Source organism: Pleurodeles waltl, chromosome 3_1 (assembly GCF_031143425.1).
Source record: "Pleurodeles waltl isolate 20211129_DDA chromosome 3_1, aPleWal1.hap1.20221129, whole genome shotgun sequence".
In the NCBI taxonomy this organism is placed as follows: domain Eukaryota; kingdom Metazoa; phylum Chordata; class Amphibia; order Caudata; family Salamandridae; genus Pleurodeles; species Pleurodeles waltl.
The window spans coordinates 1,878,841,610-1,878,863,185 of record NC_090440.1 but is presented as its reverse complement, the minus strand read 5'-3'; the positions used below and the strand labels follow the sequence as shown (position 1 = coordinate 1,878,863,185).

The 21,576-nt window shown below is 43.0% G+C and overlaps 1 protein-coding gene across 3 annotated transcripts in view; it reads left to right on the top strand.

The window, feature by feature from the left end:
• The window catches only part of FASTKD2 (FAST kinase domains 2), a 211,076-nt gene that overhangs the window by 163,361 nt on the left and 26,139 nt on the right, over nucleotides 1-21,576 (top strand). For all 3 annotated transcript variants that reach the window (XM_069225975.1, XM_069225974.1, XM_069225973.1), the window contains one exon: nucleotides 11,718-11,832. In XM_069225975.1, coding sequence (XP_069082076.1) covers nucleotides 11,718-11,832 — 115 coding nt within the window. The remainder of the gene's footprint in view (nucleotides 1-11,717; nucleotides 11,833-21,576) is intronic.

Genomic DNA, 21,576 nt, shown 5'->3' with positions numbered 1-21,576 from the left:
CATTGTCTTAACACGACTCATGGGTCCACCTTTTGAGCCCATGCACTCTTGTGAAATGCAATACTTAACGTGGAAAGTAGCATTTTTAATTGCCATCACATCTCTAAGAAGAGTGAGTGAAATTCAAGCATTTACCATTCAAGAACCATTTATTCAAATACACAAGAATAAAGTTGTTCTACGGACCAATCCTACATTTTTACCAAAAGTAATCTCACCGTTCCACTTGAATCAAACGGTAGAATTACCAGTGTTCTTCCCACAGCCAGATTCTGTAGCTGAAAGAGCACTACATACATTAGACATCAAAAGAGCACTAATGTACTACATTGACAGAACAAAACTAATTTGAAAGACAAAACAACTATTTATCGCCTTTCAAAAACCTCATACAGGAAATCCAATTTCAAAACAAGGCATTGCTAGATGGATAGTTAAGTGCATTCAAACCTGCTATCTTAAAGCTAAAACAGAACTGCCTATTACACCAAAGGCACACTCAACCAGAAAGAATGGTGCTACCATGGCCTTTCTAGGAAATATTCCAATGAACAAAATATGTAAGGCAGCAACATGGTCTACGCCTCATACATTTACCAAGCACTACTGTGTAGATGTGTTAACTGCACAACAAGCAATAGTAGGTCAATCTGTACTAAGAACATTATTTCAAACTACTTCAACTCCTACAGGCTGAACCACCGCTTTTGGGGAGATAACTGCTTACTAGTCTATGCACAGCATGTGTATCTGCAGCTACACATGCCATCGAACGGAAAATGTCACTTACCCAGTGTACATCTGTTCGTGGCATTAGTCGCTGCAGATTCACATGCGCCCACCCGCCTCCCCGGGAGCCTGTAGCCGTTTAGAAGTAGATCTTAAACATTTGTGCATTTGTAAATATATTACTTGAAACTTCATTATGTACATACGCATTCACTCCATTGCATGGGCACTATTACTAGCATACACAACTCCTACCTCACCCTCTGCGGGGAAAACAATCTAAGATGGAGTCGACGCCCATGCGCAATGGAGTCAAAATGGGAGGAGTCCCTCGGTCTCGTGACTCGGACAGACTTCTTAGAAGAAAAACAACTTGTAACACTCCGAGCCCAACACCAGATGGCGGGATGTGCACAGCATGTGAATCTGCAGCGACTAATGCCACGAACAGATGTACACTGGGTAAGTGACATTTTCCATATATATAACTCCCAGAACCATTCCTCCTGGACCGGTGGAAGATTCAAAAGAAGCACTGCCCTGTTGATGAAAGGACTGTCTGTAGAAGGAGAACTGGGCCTGCTCCTGACACCCAGCACCAACAGAGTGACTCCAAAAGCTAGTTGGCTGGCCTCTTCTGTGAGCTACAGGGATATAATAAGTTCCTAAGGCCTTGAGCAGTGCTGCTGGCTCCTGCTTGAGTGAGTCCTAACCCAACCAAGTGGTGCCCCGGGTCCTAAACCGTTGGGGTGATGCTGGAGTGGCCTTCTCCTACCAGAATCCATACTTTTGGACTTAAAACATTTTCCAACACTAACTACTCTTGGAACAGACAGGAGATCAGAACCTGCCTGTTAGCTGATCCGTCAAAGGTGCATCACCTGTTTGATTAACTTTGCTCCTGCTACATTAGTCTCCGCAGCAGTAAATCCTCTTCAGCTGGACCTCCCAGAGCCCTCTTCAACTACAGCGTGCAGCCATAACCGCTGAGTGAATCTGAGCTACTGAAAAACTTCTAAGCCCTAAGATAGAAATCTTCACAAGATTGATGATGACCAGCACCCCATCAACAAAGTCAATTCCATTCAAAGTCAGTCCCATCAACAACAACAACAACAACCTCTTTGGCTTGAAAATCCAGCTTTTCCCAGCAACATTGACTGCTTCACCAAGACTTCGTCTAGAGGCTCCCTGTCGTTGAGAACCTTCTCTCAGCTACAGCTTGCTTCATTGCCCTGCTGAGATTACCTTCTCCTGAACTTTTTCTTGAAATTGCTTCAAATTCTGAAGGTAAGTAGAGTCTGCGTCCAATCCCCCCTTGTATCCTACCTGCACTCCATCGCAGTCAGCCTTAACTTTTGACAATTCCCCAGTCTTGCGTGACCAGATACCTGCGATTGGTGCTTTTATCATTTAGGTGCTAGATTTGACTAAAAACTTTAAAAATTCATACCTATGGTTCTACTGATTGGATTCAATTCATGTTGTTGTCATTGTATTTATTAAAATGTACTCTATTTTTCTAGATTGGATTGGGATTTTTCGTGTGTTGTGTTTTTACTTTATCACTGTTTGTCTGCTGCATGAATAATTTACACATTGCCTCTAAGTTAAGCCTGACTGCTTTTGTGCCACTCTACCAGAATGCTAAGTGCAGGTTCATCTAGTGACTTTTGTGGTTCACCCTGATAAGGATAGTGGTTGTTGCCTGAGTGGGGCTTCCACCCCCCTCAATCAATAACCAAGTTTTTTTTACAGCCACTTTCAGTGGCTCAATTGACTTCTACAGGAGTCTTGGGAAGCTTCTCACTACAGGCAGCCAAGTAGAAGGGGCAGATGACAGAAGCTAGCTGATCTAATTTCCCCTTCGAAGTTGACAGACTGGCCTGAGGTCCTGCAGCACTTTCACTTGGAGATGAGCAGAAGGTATTCTTATTTAATGGGGGTCACTTTTCATTCAACAATTGGGCACTGAATAAAGGTAAACTTGGAGATCAGTAGAGTCTTCAAATAGTGTTCAATGATCTGCAGGGGGACCAGGAAGCTCAGAGACAGGAAAGCGGGGAGAAGCTTTAATGGCCTTCAGGTTGAGCAGGAGCCTCAGGGGCTGCAGACAAAAAGGAGCTACAGAAACCTTAGAGTGAGGGGTGTTACAGAACTTGAGGTTAATCAGGAGCCTTTGAAACTAAGGGTTATTAGGAGCCTCTGGGAACTTAGATTGAGGACAAAGCCTAGGAAGCCCGAGCATAAACTGGAGCCTTGAGGACCTAAATTGAGCAAGGCATTTCCTGGGAATCTAAGAATAAGAGGAAGCCTGCACGGCTTAAGGGTTAGCAGGAGGTTTGAAGATTTAGTGATACTAGGTAACCTCAGCGTTTTTTTTTTTATGTGTAGAGCAGGGAATGCTAAGATTAAACAGAAGCTTCAGGAAATTTTATGTTGAACATAGTTTTCACTGACATGAGGATAAGCAGGAGCTTCCAGGTAAGAGTGAGCAAGATATATACAGGGTCTAAGGGTGAACATTGATCCGAGTGAACCTTAGAGTGAGCAGGATTCCAAGATACCAGGGAGTGAGCAAGATTGCAAGGGCACCTAAAAGCGAGCAGAAGCCTCTTGGTTTATTTCTGTGAGCAGGATGCTCAAGGATGAGAGTCTGAGACGGCCTGCTGAGTACCAGAAAGTGGAAGTGAGTTGAAGGGTGCTGAGGATGAGTGGGTAATTCTAGGACCAACTGGTAATGAGTGGGAGCTTCTAGTCTTAGTTCTTAAGGACCAGAGTGTCCTGCTCACCCTAAGGGTGAACATGCCCCTTTGGGGACCTGTAGTTGACTTCACAGAGGAGATCCCAATTAAAGAACAGGGCTTTAATGGCTTAAGAAAAAAGACAGGGCTCCAGGATCAGAGAGTGAGCAAGGATGAAGGGAGATTCACGGACCTAGAGATGAGTATCTGTAGACCAGTGGGTGAGATGCAATGCTTTAAAGAGGTTTTCATTCCGATCCAATGCTACTGGGCCCACTGGCTGTAATAGGCTTTATTTACCACAAATTAGCCCCCAGATGGTAACCAAGAAATGCGTCTCCAAAGGTCGTGATCCACAGGTTTGAGCCACTTATGTTTTGTTGGGCCGTGTCCGGGCCTATTTTTGGTCCCAATCCGACTGGCCCAAGGACATCGAGAGTGAGGTTTTGAAAATGATAGGGTGTTGATACAAGCTGCAGACTGGATAAAAGGCCTGTAAACTCCATCAAAGCTCTCCTCCTCTGCATTTACTTCCCGCCACAAAAATATCTAGTGGCATCCTTGAATTTAACACAACCAAAAAAGAAACGTCGTAGAAAAAATAACTTTAGCACTAATTATGATTCTACTATTTGCATTTTGAACGGCTAAGACCTGATCTCAGTCCATTGTGCGCCAGAAAACACGTCATGTCTGTAACCTCAACATGTTTGGCACATATGATACTCTTTTCGGTGGATTATATTTTTGGGACAGTAAAATAGGAATGCAGACATTACTCTACCCCGTTCCTTAGCATCGGTGTCAGTGCGTGTACAGCTTGCAGGTTGGCTTTGATATGCTTGGAACGCCCTAATTCTATCGGGACCAGTAAAAGACAATCCAGTTCTTAAAAAGAAAGTACAGCACATGTATTGACCAAAATAGGCAATCTTCGGAAAATCAGAGAGCGAAGACTTGGCGCTCGAGACTCGGATGTTCATAACCACATGTTGATTCCAAGACTCAGTTTCGCATTGAGACTTGCATGTACTGACCAACTCCCTGGTCTAGTAAGCAGTGTTTTTGTCCTAGCACTGTAAGAAAGACAATGATAAAATTGGAGAAATAAAAGTGACAGAAAAGTTAGTGAGTGCATAAATGTAGAGTGTTTGCGTGACACTATAAGCCAAATGAATAGTTTGATTGGTGAATGAGCGTTAAATGGACTGCAGATTAGTATGAGAAAGAGAACGTGAATTGGAGACGGAGAAACTTAATAGTTTCCATATTAGAGCGCCAAGAACAAACATTCATCTACAGTGTCAAATGTAGCGGTCACTAGGTGCATTCACTGCAAACTCACATTATATTCTTTGCAAGTCAAATAAAAAAAGTTTTAGAAGTGCCCTTGTCATCATTTGTCCAGTCTCCACAGTAACTGCGGTGAAGTTTCAAGTGTACAGGATGGGTAATTTTATAGTTCTAATGTTGGCAACATTTGTAAAAACTGGCACCATTACTTTTTTCGGTAAAAGTACAGATCTGTTAAATCCAATTACTCAGTGCAATTGTACATGATAAGCCTCCTTTCCACGTAGATTGTTATTTGATGGATCTTCTGAGCAGCTTTTCCCTTAATTTATGCTGCCTTAGGCCCTTAGCTGCTGGGGCATTTATCCCTCTTCCCCCCCCCCAAAGTGCTGAGTCCTTATTTGGCTTGAATCAGAAAGCCACATTTTTCAACTCAGCTTTGGCATTTTACCTGTGACATACCCCATTTTTACTATTTTTTTTTGTATGATTTCAGCCTCCTTCCAGTTAGTGATAGAAATGGGTGTGAAACCAATGGTGGATCACAGAAACATTTCTGAAAAGTAGCCAAAATTCTCAATTTAGCAAGGGGTCATTTGTGTAGGTTCTTCAAGATGTTCCTACAAAAAGTAACAGTTGAAATGTAAAAAAAAGTGAAATTGAGCTTTAAAAAAAAATAATAATTTCTGCCTACGTTTTCTTCTGTAACTTTTTTCAACTATGGTAGATTTTTTTAAGGCAATATACTGTTACGTCTGCTGGACTCTTCTGGTTGCGGGTATGTATAGACTTTGTAGGTTCATAAAGAACCCAAGGAACCCAGAGCCAAAAAATGACCTGCACCTTGCAATGGGTTTTTATTGTATACCAGGTATACAGCAATTTATTTAGTAAAATATAAAGTGTGAAAAATAAGAAACCTCTGTATTTCCGAAATGGGCACAAGATAAAGAGCTTAGGAGCAGTGGCTATTTGCACATCTCTGAATTTGGGGGTCCTTATACTAGCACGTGAATTACAGGGCATTTCTCAAAATGACTTATTTCCTAAAGAATGTCTTACATTTGGAAGGCAAAAATGTAGAGAAAGACAATTGTCAATTACACTAGTTCTTCTATTATGTGTTCCCACAAGTCTCCCAATAAAAATAATACCTCATTTATGTGGATAGGCCTAGTGATAGCGACAGGAAACGCCCCAAAACACAACATGGACACATCACATTTTTCCATTGAAAACCATCATGTTTTTTGCAAAGTGCCTACCAAGCCAGTACATTTTTTTAAATTAGACATCTAGGGGAATCTAGGATTGGGTGGTGACTTGTGGGGCTCTCACTGGGTAGGCCTAGTGCTCGTGACTGGAAATGCCCCAAAACACAACGTGGACTCATCACATTTTTCCAACGAAAATGGATGTGTTTTTTGCAAAGTGCCTAGCTGTGAATTGTGGCCTCTAGCTCAGTCAGCACCTAGGGAAATTTAGCAAATCTGTCCATTTTTTAAAATTAGACATCTAGGGGAATCCAGGATGGGGTGACTTGTGGGGCTCTCACTTGGTTCTGTCTCCCAGAATTCTTTGCAAACCTGAAAATGTGGCTAAAATACTTCTTCCTCACATTTTGGTGCTGCAAAGTTCTGGAATCGGAGGAGAGCCACAAACTTCCTTACACCCAGCATTCCCCCAAGTCTCCTGTTAAAAATGCTACCTCACCTGTGGGTAGGCCTAGTGCCCGCAACAGGAAATGCCCCAAAATACGACGTAGAAACATCACTTTTTTCCAATGAAAATGGATGTGTTTTTTGCGAACTGCCTAGCTGTGGATTTTGTCCACTAGCTCAGCTGGCACTTAGAGCAACCTAGCAAACCTGTAAATCTTTGGAAAGTAGACATCTAGGGGAATCCAGGATGAGGTGACTTGTGGGGTTTTCACTGGGTTCTGTCCCCCAGAATCCTTTGCAAACCTCAAAATCGGGCTACAAAACCCTTTTTCCCTCACATTTCGGTGCTGCAGAGTTCTGGAATCTGAGGGGAGCCGCAAACGTCCTTCCACCCAGCATTCCCCCAAGTCACCTGATAAAAAATGGTACCTCAATTGTGTGGGTAGGCCTAGTGCCCGCATCAGGAAATGACCAAAATGTATTGTGGCAATAATAACTGAAGTGAGTGTACTAATTTGTCCTGGGATCTGGAACCATTTCGGGAAACCTTCCAAACACACACACATTTCTCAAAAATAGACACCCAGGAGAGTCAAGGAGGTGTGGCTTGTGTGAATTTCCCAATGTTTATTTACCCAGAATACCCAGCAAAGGTGAATTGTTGAATAAAGACAATATTTTTCCTTGTATTTACGGGAAGTAAACTACCGAAATATGCATTGATCCACGAACATCTTACCTCCTAGAATTCTCCAATAAAAACGCTACCTCACTGGTATGCCTGGGCCTAGTGCCCGTGACAGGAATGTATCGCACAAGGGTCAATGGTAGTCCTTACATGAGGGCTACTGTTGACCCTGGAGTGATCCATTCCTGACGCTGGCACTAGGCACAGGCACACAGATGGAGTTGTGTTTTTATCAGGACAAGTGGGGAAACACAGAAGGTAGGAATTTTGTGGATCCCTGCACATTCCTGTAGTTTACATGACATGAGAGTAAGAAAAAATAGTGTTTTTAATCAACGTCTCACCTTTGCAGGGTATTCTGGGTAAGAAAACACTGTGGACTCCAAACATGCCACACTTCTGTGGACTGCCCCGGGAGTCTAGTTTTTGGAAATGTCTGGGTTTGGTAGGTTTCCCTATATGGTTGAGCCTAGGACCAATTACACAGGTGACTGTCTTACAAAACCAGGCTGTTTTGAGGTAGGTAATGTTGATGTCTCCGCAATACATTTTGGGCACTTCCCTGTCGTGGTCACTTGCCACCCTACACAATGAGGCAGCGTTTTTCTCTGGAGACTTAAGAACATTTGCGGCTGCCTGCAGATTCCAGAACTTCCCCTCACTGAAATGCAAGGCAAATGTGTTATTTTTAAGCAAAGTTTGTGATTTCAAGGGGATTCTGGGTGAAGAACAACTGGTGAGAGCCATGCAAGTCCTGCAACCTTCGACTCCCCTGGTACCAGTATGTTAAAGTTAATCCACCCAAACGCATTAGTTGGTTTTAGTACCTCCAGAAATTATGGTTTCAAAGCATGAATACTTATCAAAGTATCTGAATATGGAAACCAAGCCTTCGGAAGGTGGGCCATAAAGCCACTTCAAGGCCCCAACCGCTTTATGGTCTATTCACATGCCATTCACGCACAACACACAACACGTTTGTACCGCCGCCACGGGCCCAATCCAACCAATCACTGCACTCACATCAACTTACCGCTGCCAGACAAGGGTCTATCACATTCATGCGCCACAGGACAGAATATAGTTGACTACATTTTACCACCTGTCAAGTGACCGCCTCCTTCTTCCTGAACATTACTGAAGGCGTGCGTAAGGATCCTTTACTAATGACTCATGACAGCCATATGAGGCTCTGGAAGACACATATGTCTTTCATGCGCCTTTGGCCACTCCGTGTACTAAATCCAACTCCTTCCTGTTTGTGGATACAAGTTGGGGGTGTTTCTGAGTATGTCTTGGAAGGCCTATTCTTCTAACTGAGCGAGCATATTCACCTTTGAAACTAAGGCAGACATGCTGGGGAATTTTTACAAAGTTCCCTAAAGAGAAGGTGATAAACTATGAAGAAGGGTAGTGTTTGGCACACAAGGTAGTCCATGAGAACGTAGCATATGTCCCAGCCACCATTATGTGCAGTGCTGTGACTGTAATGCACTTATAAAGCAAATTGAACATCTACTAAGTTCTGATGGAGGATGAACATGGCAAGCAGGTCAAACACTGACCCATACGTGTCATTATCCTTCAGTGCCAGGGTGGCACCAGTGGATTATGAATCCATAGGTGTAGATGATGTGCATCTCTACTACCTTTACTATCTGCCTTCTACCTGTGCAATATCCCTATGAAAGCACCCCTACCATAAGCTTTTCTTATCCGTTCAGGTCTCTGTCCTCATCAAAGTTCTGACTAATCCTGTATAATTGCCAAGTGAACCTATACTAATGCTTTCTGCCATTAGCTACTAGAAGCTCAAGAAAACATGTCTTTCATGTGCCATCAGCGCATTTACTGTGCTTAATCCAGCTCCTTCCAGGTGGTGGATGCAAGTTGGGGGTGTCTGAATATGCCTTGGGAGGGCTATTCCTCAAACTGAGTGAGCGTATCAACCATTGAAACTAACGCAGACATGATGGTGAATACATCCTAAGGTCTCTAAAGTAAAAAGTCAAATATCCTGTGGGACTCATTCAGCAACACTTCTACTCTTGCTTTGAAAGTGAAGCTACAAATTGAGTTTGCACACTTTCAAACAAATAGAAATGTTGGGGAATATGTCCCACAGGACATTTGTTTGTCTTATTACACTTACTCTGGTTCTCCTTGGCAATCATGGTGTTCCTTGAGTAGCATACATAAGTTCCCTAACTAGCACTTCAAAATTCAGTCATGGCTTTAACATTTTGCCACTCAGGGTACTCCTTGACAATGTGGCATATGTTCTGTCCACTAGTATGTGCAGTGTGGGGACTATAATTCACGTTAATCGAACAGAACTCCTTCCACGTTCTGACTGTGGATATAGGTGTCAATCAGGCCATAAGGAAGTCCATGGAAAACCTTTTTTTTAAAATTATTATTAAATAATGTCCCCCTAGAGGGTCTGGCCGTGTCAGGAGGGCTAACCCCGCTATTTTGAACATTTATTTATTTTTTTAAATCACATTTTACTCTCTGGGGAGGCGCGGCCACACCCCTGGGGAAAACAAGTCTTTTTTAAAAATGTTTTAATTATAAATAATGCCCCATGGGTAGGGGCTGGCTCACTTACACGGGGTACAACTCCCCCAACCAATATCCCTGGTGCCTAGGGACGTTTCCTGGCCATGAATCACAGACGCGCTGCGATCCATTGCCAGGAAATAGTGCCAGGAAGGCATCGATGGAAAGGGGAGACTCTCCCCTTTCCGTTGATGCCTCCCTGCCATCTGAAAAGGCAGTTTTAGCATTTTTATCCCCACCGGAGAAGGGAACGGACACCTTGTGCACTGCGCTGCTCCTGTGGGGAAACTGTGATGTCAATGCGCCTTGTGGCACGCTGACATCACCGATGGGAGGGAGGGGGATTGAGGGGAGTGAGGGGAGACGCAGAAGCTGTTCTGCATCTCCAGAGAGAGTAAAACATTTTTTTAAACTCATCTGGTGCAAAGCAACTGAGGATTTTTAAAACCCCTCCCTGGCGTCGGCCACTGATGTGACCTGCACCAGGGAAGGGAGTGCGTGTGTCAGCCATTGGACACCCTATCCCTATCGCTCCTCCTCTTCATCCATTAAGTAGCATACGTTTTATAAGCTAGTTGTTCATATTTGACACAAATGTCCATTTATCAAAGAGCAGACTTTTAAATTTGTGGTTGCTTATTTCTACAAGCATCATTCAAAAGAGTTAGACAATAGATTGATTCATTGGAGAATAAATGCTTGGGAAAAAAGTTTGTGTGTCCTGCGTTGAGAAAAGTATCCTTTAGTTCCATCTCTGTCCCATTGTAAATGATTGGTCTCGTTTGTCTCAACACCAGGTGAAAACGTCCTGCGTGAATCTGCTTGACAGTGAGGTCCAGCTGTTGATGTTTGATTTGCATAATTATACATGTGACATCAAGGATCTTAATAGTACTAGACTAAATTTTTATAAGATGAAATCTCTTGTCCTTGTCACCAGGCTAAGGAAATAGTCATTATTAACTTTAAGGAGCATATGTTTCAAAATCATAGCCTGTCCACAATTGTGATCCACTGGTGGGCAGTGGAATTACTGCAATAAAATAAAGAATGCACATTGTCCGACTGCTGTTCACGGACGTTTTAAGATCGAGGTAAAAGTTTCCTAATGGAGTTTTCTAACTGGTGTGTTATCCTTGCTTGAAACCAGGTGAATATTGGAGTAAGGTCATGACTTGGCTGGGCAAGTTAAAACTAGACTAAATGTAGTTAGTTATTGTGTGATTTAACGGAAATCACAACATGTAAATGTGTTGCAAACTTTCTATACATTTTGCAAAACACTTTAGGCACCTTTAATGCAAATGACTTGAATTACAAGTACAAGTAGTTCACAGATGGACCGCCTGAGCTCGTCAATCGATTAACTCATGTGAAATATTTTCCAGTGATTGTGTAATATGAGGTGCAATGTCATAAAACGACACTGGTCAATCCTACCTCTTTGGTGGGAAGTGAGCATTCTAGGGTGGGGATGCCCTTGGACATTTAGGAACATGCTCAAACTCGAAAGTCTATGGGTATTCACAAACATTTTGACGTCTCATTTCCACCATGAAACAGTATGTAGGTTTACTCTTGTCAAAGGTACGAGCAAATCCTCTGAGGTGGGAATGAGAAGTGCCACTCCCAAAATGTGTGGTGTAAGGAGAGGGTTTTTTCAAAAATGATTTTTCCAGAGTCTACTGCACAAACATCATTGCCTTTTTGAACCACTGTACATACTGTACAAAAGAGCACAAAAAAGACACTTCACATAGACTTAAATAGGAATTCTGACAACATTTCTTGGAGCATTCCCGAAAACCTTAGCCATGAGATAGCTTTGATAGGTTTGTGAATTCCTGATAGTCGCAAACCTTCATCCAGGCAAAGGCATAAATCTGTAGGCGCACGTTTACAAATATTTTCTGGAACCCAGCATTGCTATGTATTTTGAATATTCAGAAACTGTTTTCTAATCTTGTATAGCCCTCAATCTACAGACAGACATTGAGTCATCACTCCCTTTTACAAATGTTTTTGTACTCTCCTATACAGAGTAGCTGTTATTTGTGCCCCACCATCATCTTTCTGTCTAGACACAGAACACCCCAGAGGCAAGTTGGCAATGAAGATGAGGCACCTGCGGGCAATGGGCTACCACGTCATACTGGTAAGACTTTCGATGGAGCAATTGTTGTGCACATTCATGACCAGGATAGGTGTTACCAAAGACATACCAGAGTAGCATGAGCGGAAAGTGGATTGCTTCCTCATCCCAGTGCATTGCAGTGCTGATAGATGGAGACTGCAATGAAAGTTCTTGGTGTTGAAAATTGCCATAAGCGATGACTGTTATTTTTCAGATCATAAATAATCAATGTGGTGACGTCAACCACCAATAGAGTCTTTTCCTTACTGTGTTTTGTAAGCCACAATTTGTACATGCTTCCAAGCCCATGGACCGCCAGTGCCTTGTGTCCTTTAAGGCTCTTCTTGCTTTGGCTGTCCTCTTTTCTTCTTACAGGCAATTTAGACAGCTCTCAAAATCACTTTAAGAGTGATTCTGTTTTATTTATTATAAAACGCACTATGCACCAATTGAAGAATGGCCTATTCTTCCATGTTTGAGGATTTATGTAGGGTTGCAGTGTTGCGTTCTATAGTCATACTTACTGCAAAACTGCTGTTTTCATTTTCCTCTGTAGTACTCTTATCACTTTTTTCTAAATAGTTTTCTCTCTCCTTATAATAACCGCTACACTGTCCTTTTTCTGCAGTCCCTTTCCCCATTTCTGTTACCATTCTGCCTTTGATTATTTCGGTTTCTTGCTTTCCTTCTTAGGTTTAGTCTGCACAGCACACGTTTGCACCCTGTGTTTGTGAAGCCTTTTGTTAATAATAAATATAAAAAATCTTAAGAGGGGCTTAGAACCCACCCCTTACTTACCTGTACTTACCGTTGGCTGCCTCCCACGTGGCTCCTACGTCACTTTTCCTTCCATTGTCTGTCTCCCATGTGGCTCCCTCCTCACTTTACTTACCATTGGTTGGCTCCAACAAAGGTTTCCACATCACTCTGCTGATCAGTTCGTCCTCCTCGCCCTTGTTGTCCTGCTGTGGAGCCTGGACAAGTACTACTTCTGGTGCCCAGTATCAACGCACCTGCAGAAGTGCTTTTTTTTATTTTGGAATGGAGCACTCACCAGAAGGCACAACCCTCTCCCCACCTCTATTCATAGTTTACATTTAACACTCCCCCTTCTCTTTAAGCCACTCAACTTTTCTTCACAACTTCCCCTCCTTCGGTTTAACCCATTTTTCTTATATTTTATTTACTTTTCTTCACTTATACCTCTCCCTTTCACCCCCTCGTTATTTGTCGCTTTCTCTGGCTGGAGTGACATATGTACAAGCCCCCGGGCCCATGCCTGTCTTCTCGGGGAGTTAAGAGTACATTATATTGTCAATGATTCCCTATCCATGTCATCTCTTAAGATGTATGTCACACATGCAGAGAGTTACAGCACTAGCTCGTCCTAACCCATTCATAATGATAAACTTCCTTCCCAGGCAGAAGTCTTGTATTATTGTGTATGGCGTGCCCAGGCATTAGCAGGCATTGCTAGCACCACTTAAAAAGTAATGCAGGCTGTGCACGCATGTCACTCGGGCACACCATAATGCGCCAAGTGGTTTCTAAATAAGCTCTGCCCAGTGCTTTAATTCATAACGCAGTAATTGCCAGGGATCTCACAGAGCAGCCACGTTCCCCTGAGAATGCAGGAGTCATTAGGTGCGGCGGGATTTCCCAGTAAAAGGTGCAGTGTTTGAAGGGGCTGTAGGTCATGTCACCGAAACAAAACTCCAGTGATATCCGAGGCAACAGGCACCATTTTTGAGTGAAAGAAAGCTGGAAGAGTACAGAGCGCAGTTCCTCCTCAAACCTTGTTTACTTTTAATGTTCTTTTAACAGTGTCCATTTCGTGCCCAGAGCTACCCAGTTCCATGAGTTCCCTTACACAGCACACCATTCAGACAGTCTCCCTCCTTCTCTTCTCCATCCCTTTTTTCCTCTGGCACATACTTCTTTCCTTTCCCTTTCAGTCTTATTTTATTTTAAAGTAGAAAAAACCTGTCACACGGACATCACTCACCGCATCATAGCATTTTTTTTAATTTTAAAAAAATTACAAAGCTAATAGTTTTTGCATAGGCAAAACCTATTGGCTTTGCCAATGCTTGTTTCCTGGTGTATATGAACAGCACATTTTAGCAGTATATATTTCTTTATTGTTCTGTTAAGAATGTTGTTTCAGTACATTTCCTGTTCATCTCGTCTCTGTTTCCACCACATTTAATCCTATCACAAATTCTGCTGTTTTCCACCATTTCGCTTTTCTTTCTGTAAACCCAGATTCTCCGTAATAGCAGATGGTTTATTGTTAATTCAGTTGTATATGCTTTTGCGACGATTTATTCAAATTGTGTGGCTGTTATTTCCCCTTGCTAAATGAAGTCATAGAATACAATTTATGCTTCTCTAATGCTGCATAATTAAATATTCTATTTTAAAAATAATAGGCCATCACATCTGAGAACAAGTGTATTCAATGCCAATAGGTCTGGCTTATGAATGAAAGTGCCTTTTGTATCATTGATGGTTTTAGGCTTCAGTAATTCATCATACATGCACTCTATTACTCATCTTTGCCTCTATCCATTCATGCATCCTCTGACACAACCACAATAAAACACACACACAAACTCAACAACAGTTGAAAAGTAAATTAAAAGAACACAAGTAAAAAAAATAGATTAAGCTGCTGTCCAAAGACTGCAAACATATGCTTGCTGTAATGAAATTCAGCATAGGAGTAGATGTCCATCTTGCAGAGGTAACGTAAACAGTCTATTGTTATAAAGTTTCAGCATGGCCACCACATTTAGAACCAATTTGTTGGCCATTTTGTAACTCTAAATCAATAATACACTATGAACAACAGCGTTCCATAATGGTATACTGGTTGAGAGAAAGTGGCTGTGTAGGATGTGGCACACTGCAGATGAAATAAGCGGCAAGCAAGTGAACTGTTGTCACTGGCTGGTTAGCTATATTATCCTTTTAGGAAATATTCAAGTAACAAGCATTTGCAATGTATCAGGTCTCATGTTTGCTCGAGTTAGAGCTATTCACATTTTAAACTCCTAACTGGACTTTTCTTGCCACATAAGCTGAAAAGTAAAACAGTTTCACATAAGCAAGCCCACGGCTACCATGAATCGTAACGGAGACAGACAAAAGGAATCAGAAGTTTGCTTGCAGTGAAACAAATTGGCAAAAGTGCAATTGTCCATGTAACAGGCAAAAGTGCAATTGTCCATGTAACAGGCAAAAGTGCAATTGTCCATGTAACAGGCAAAAGTGCAATTAGCCATGTAACCGGCAGAAGTGCAATTAGCCATTTAACAAGGTCGATGTCATGCAAAGTGCTCGTCTTCTGCCCAGCGAGATCGTGCTGCCCACAAAATAAATAGAAAAAATAGTCCCGAAACCATACAGAAAACATAGAGCCTCGTATGTTTTCAGTAGTTGGATGGTGCACTCGAGGATGGCTAAACACCGGAAAAGGCATGACGAATGCATGCCTTTCACTAATGATATGAAGCGAATTGTAAAAGGCAAGCCCACAAACCAACTAAACTGTTGGGCGCGGTTAAAAGCCCAGAGGGATTACACCAGGGACAGAGCAATTTGCACTCGACCCTAAAGAACAGGGGAGCAAAAGAAATGATAGGGAAACTAAAAAAGGAGAAAATTGATATTGGTCAACCAGCCCTGGCACTGAAGCCCACTCATTTTCAGAAAATGGCACTGTTTATTGGGTGAGCGAGCTAATGAATGATGTGAACTGAACCATTAAGCCACATAGTACACTGTCATGGATGCAAACAGGGTGTAAATGACACTGAGACATTCAAAGAACAGGGCTGACATATATTTATATATGTTCGATGGCATGTGTAGCTGCAGATACACATGCTGTGCATATCCCGCCATCTAGTGTTGGGCTCGGAGTGTTACAAGTTGTTTTTCTTCGAAGAAGTCTTTTCGAGTCACAAGATCGAGGGACTCCTCCCCTTTCGGCTCCATTGCGCATGGGCGTCGACTCCATCTTAGATTGTTTTCTTTCCGCCATCGGGTTCAGACGTGTTCCTCTTCGCTCCGTGTTTCGGTTCGGAAAGTTAGTTAAATCTCGGAAAATTCGACGGTATTGTTTGCGTTCGGTATCGGGTTAGTTATAGCAGATCGACACCGAATAAAAGAAGAGCTCCGGTAGCCCTTCGGGGCTTCTATCCCCGGGCGGGGCCTCGTCGGCCCGACCGCGTGCGTCTTCAAGGCTCATGGAACGGACCCCATTCCGCTTCTGCCCCGAATGCCACAATAAGTATCCTTACACAAATCAGCATTTGGTCTGTAATTTGTGTTTGTCCCCCGAACACAAAGAGGATACTTGTGAGGCCTGTCGGGCATTTCGGTCGAAGAAGACGCTACGGGACCTGAGAGCTCGAAGGCTTCAAATGGCATCGACGCCGTCAGGACACCACGACGTCGAAGAAGAGGAGACTTTCTCCATTGCCGACTTGGACTCGGACAAGGCCGAAAGTGAGCAGCCGGCGAAAACCGTGAGTAAACCTGCCCTGGCTAAAACTCACGCCAAAATCATGAAGGCCCAGGGGACGCCACCGCCGGCAGGCCATGGCTTAACCCGTAAACTCGGTGACCAACCATCGGCACCGGAAAAGGGCACACACGTGTCGAAGACATCCGACTCCGGTCGAGATACCGGCACAGAGTATACTCTGCACCAAGATACTGGCTCTGACCAAACTCTACACCGAGATACCGGCTCCGAGCAAAGTCGGCACCGAGAGATCGGCACCCCGAAACCGAAAAAGGTGGCTTCGGAACCAAAAAAGATTGTGGAAAAAGTTTTGGTGCCAAAACACCCAGCATCGGAGCCGAAACAAAGTTCTTATTTCGAAGAACAAGGCCTTTCAGCAAACTACAAGGCCATAAATTTGGACAAGAATTAGAGATGGGGGAGCCAGACTATACACAAAGAAGGCTCCATATTCAAAAAGATACAGGGAAAATAAGAACTCTTCCCCCTATTAAAATGAAAAGGAAACTTGCTTTCCAAGACACAGAGAAACAGCCAAAAGCAAAGGTGGCGAAAGAAAAAACTCCACCACGTTTTTACCACAACCATCGCCACAGCACTCACCGCAACTATCTCCAATTGCAACACCCCCTATGATGCAATCTCCAACGCACACAGGGGTGACCCAGGATGACCCAGATACATGGGATCTATATGATGCACCAGTATCTGACAATAGCCCAGACTGCTATCCGGCAAGACCATCACCACCTGAAGACAGTACTGCTTACATGCAGTTGGTGTCCAGAGCAGCTATTTTTCACAATGTAGCACTGCACGCTGAACCTATTGAGGATTACTTTTTATCTAATACTTTGTCGTCAACACACAGCCAGTACCAGAGTCTGCCGATGTTACCAGGGATGTTAAAACACCCTAAACAAGTGTTTCAAGACCCCGTCAAATGCAGAGCCATTACACCTAGAGTGGAAAAAAAGTACAAGCCTCCCCCTACGGACCCTGTGTACATCACGCAACAACTAACACCTGACTCAGTGGTAGTAGGCGCAGCACGTAAAAGGGCAAACTCACAGACTTCTGGGGATGCACCACCACCTGACAAAAAGTCGAAAGTTTGATGCAGCTGGGAAAAGAGTTGCAGCACAGGCAGCCAATCAATGGTGCATTGCCAATTCACAGGCTTTATTGGCAAGATATGACAGGGCTCATTGGGATGAAATGCAGCATTTTATTGAACATCTTCCCAAGGAGTTTCAAAAGCGTGCACAACAAGTGGTGGAGGAGGGCCAAAGTATCTCCAACAACCAGATACGATCGGCAATGGACGCAGCGGACACAGCAGCCAGAACTGTGAATACATCGGTCACTATTCGGAGACGCGCATGGCTCCGCACCTCCGGTTTTAAGCCAGAGATCCAACAGGCTGTGCTTAATATGCCTTTTAATGGACAACAGTTGTTTGGGCCGGAGGTGGATACAGCTATAGAGAAGCTAAAGAAGGACACTGACACGGCCAAAGCCATGGGCGCGCTCTACTCCACACAGAGCAGAGGGACCTTTAGAAAGCCACACTTTAGAGGGGGGTTTCGAGCCCAAAGCACAGAACCCTCAACCTCACAAGTCAGACCCACATACCAGGGCCAGTATCAAAGAGGAGGCTTTCGGGACAATATAGAGGTGGACAGTTCCCTAAAACCAGAGGGAAATTCCAAAGCCCAAAGACCCCACAAACTAAACAGTGACTTCAATGTCACAAATCCCCAACACATAACACCAGTGGGGGGGGGAGACTCGCAGATTATTACAAAAATTGGGAAGAAATAGCTACAGACTCGTGGGTCCTAGCCATTATCCAACATGGTTATTGCATAGAATTCCTACAATTACCACCAAATGTGCCTCCAAGAACACACAACATGTCCAAACAGCACTTGGATCTATTACAACTAGAAGTCCAAGCGTTGTTACAAAAAGACGCAATATAACTCGTACCCAACCATCAGAAAGGAACAGGTGTTTATTCCCTGTATTTTCTAATACCCAAAAAGGACAATACTCTGAGACCCATCTTAGATCTCAGGACACCAAATCTTTACATCAAATCAGATCACTTTCACATGGTAACACTTCAAGACGTGATCCCCTTGCTCAAACAACAAAACTACATGTCAACCTTAGATCTAAAGGATGCGTACTTCCATATACCCATACATCCTTCACACAGGAAATACTTAAGGTTTGTAATTCAAGGAGTACATTACCAATTCGAAGTGTTACCATTCGGGATAACAGCACCAAGGGTATTTACAAAATGCCTTACAGTAGTAGCGGCACATATCAGAAGACAGCACATACACGTATTCCCGTATCTAGGCGATTGGTTAATAAAAACCAACACTCAGAAACAGTGTCTTCAACACACAAGATACGTCATAGAAACCCTTCACATATTAGGATTCTCAATAAACTACCTAAAATCACACTTACAACCGTGTCAAATACAACAATACTTAGGAGCGACAATCAACACAAAAAAAGGGATTGCCACTCCAAGTCCACAAAGGGTACAAGCATTCCAGAATGTAATACAAAGCATGCACCCAAACCAACAATATCAAGTAAAATTAGTGATGAAACTTCTAGGCATGATGTCTTCATGCATAGCCATTGTCCCAAACGCAAGATTACACATGCTGCCCTTACAACAGTGCCTAGCGACACAATGGACACAAGCACAGGGTCAACTTCAGGATTTAGTGTTGATAGACCGCCAAACACACACCTCGCTTTAATGGTGGAATCCTATAAATTTAAATCAAGGGCGGCCCTTCCAAGACCCAGTGCCTCAATACGTGATCACAACAGATGCTTCCATGGTAGGTTGGGGAGCACACCTCAACCCACACAGCATCCAGGGACAATGGGACACTCAACAAAAACAACTTCATTTAAATCAACTAGAATACTAGCAGTGTTTCTAGCATTAAAAGCATTTCAACCACTAATAGCCCACAAACACATTCTTGTCAAAACAGACAACATGACAACAATGTATTACCTAAACAAACAAGGAGGCACACACTCCACACAGTTGTGTCTCTTAGCACAAAAGATTTGGCATTGGGTGATTCACAATCACATTCGCCTAATAGCGCAATACATACCAGGAATTCAAAACCAGTTAGCCGACAATCTCAGTCGAGATCACCAACAGATCCACAAATGGGAAATTCATCCCCAGATACTACAAACCTACTTCCAAAAATGGGGAACACCGCAAATAGACCTATTTGCAGCAAAAGAAAACGCAAAATGCCAAAACTTCGCATCCAGGTACCCACAGCCTCACTCCAAGGGCAAAGCGTTATGGATGAGTTGGTCAGGGATATTTGCTTTCGCTTTTCCCCCCTCTCCCACTCCTTCCATATCTAGTAAACAAATTGAGTCAAAACAAACACAAACTAATACTAATAGCACCAACTTGGGCATGACAACCTTGGTACACAACACTACTAGACCTGTCAGTAGTGCCTCATATCAAACTACCAAACAGACCAGATCTGTTAACTCAGCACAAACAACAGATCAGACACCCGAATCCAGCATCGCTCAATCTAGCAATCTGGCTCCTGAAGTCTTAGAATTCGGACATCTAGACCATTCACAAGAATGTATGGAGGTCATCAAACAGGCTAGAAAACCTACTACAAGACATTGCTACGCAAATAAATGGGAACGATTTGTTTATTACTGTCATAATAATCAAATTCAACCATTACATGCGTCCGCAAAAAACATTGTAAGCTACTTACTACACTTACAAAAGTCTAAGTTAGCTTTTTCATCCATTAAAATACATCTCACAGCAATTTCTGCCTACCTGCAAATTACACATTCAACTTCACTATTTAGAATCCCAGTCATAAAAGCATTTATGGAAGGTTTAAAAAGGATCATTCCACCAAGAACACCACCAGTTCCTTCGTGGAACCTCAATATTGTATCAACACGACTCATGGGTCCACCATTTGAACCCATGCACTCTTGTGAGATTCAATACTTAACCTGGAAAGTAGCCTTCCTAATAGCTATCACATCTCTCAGAAGAGTAAGTGAAATACAAGCCTTTACCATACAGGAACCCTTTATACAAATACACAAACATAAAGTGGTTCTACGCACAAATCCCAAATTTTTGCCAAAAGTTATATCACTGTTCCACTTAAACCAAACAGTAGAACTCCCAGTGTTCTTTCCAGAACCAGACTCTGTAGCTGAAAGAGCATTACATACATTAGACATAAAAAAAGCACTAACGTATTACATTGATAGAACCAAACAAATTCGCAAAACAAAACAATTGTTTGTAGCTTTCAAAAAACCTCATACAGGGAAACCAATATCCAAACAAGGCATTGCCAGAGAGATAGTTAAATGTATTCAAACCTGTTATGTTAAAGCAAAGAGAGAACTGCCTATTACACCAAAGGCACACTCCACTAGGAAGAAAGGTGCCACCATGGCCTTTCTAGGAAATATACCAATAACAGAAATCTGTAAGGCAGCCACATGGTCTACGCCTCACACATTCACTTAACATTACTGTGTAGATGTGTTAACAACACAACAAGCCACAGTAGGACAGGCAGTATTACGAACATTATTTCAAACAACTTCAACTCCTACAGGCTAAACCACCGCTTTTGGGGAGATAACTGCTTACTAGTCTATGCACAGCATGTGTATCTGCGGCTACACATGCCATCGAACGGAAAATGTCACTTACCCAGTGTACATCTGTTCGTGGCATGAGATGCTGCAGATTCACATGCGTCCTCCCACCTCCCCGGGAGCCTGTAGCCATTATTTTTTTAAAATATTTTTATTGATTTTATGTTCCAGTTATGTAATACAAGTTGTACAATTTTCAACCACAGGATAACCCAGTGCAATATCTGGTATCTAAACCATTTAACAATCACAAACCCCCCCAATAAGCACAAGACGGAACACTTCCAGTTTTACAGTATCATTTCTAACTGCACCTGCCATGAGTTTACCCTTTGCTATTTATCTTATAAAGGTATTCGCTTGTGACCAGTGTGGGCCCTATTTTGCGTGCGTGAGTTCCCTGGCTGACTAACGGGGGCTCCATTCAGAATAATAAATGCAGGCAGCTGCCCAAGTTTTCTACTCCTAGTGTGTCGCTGGTACTTCAGTGACGGAGATTT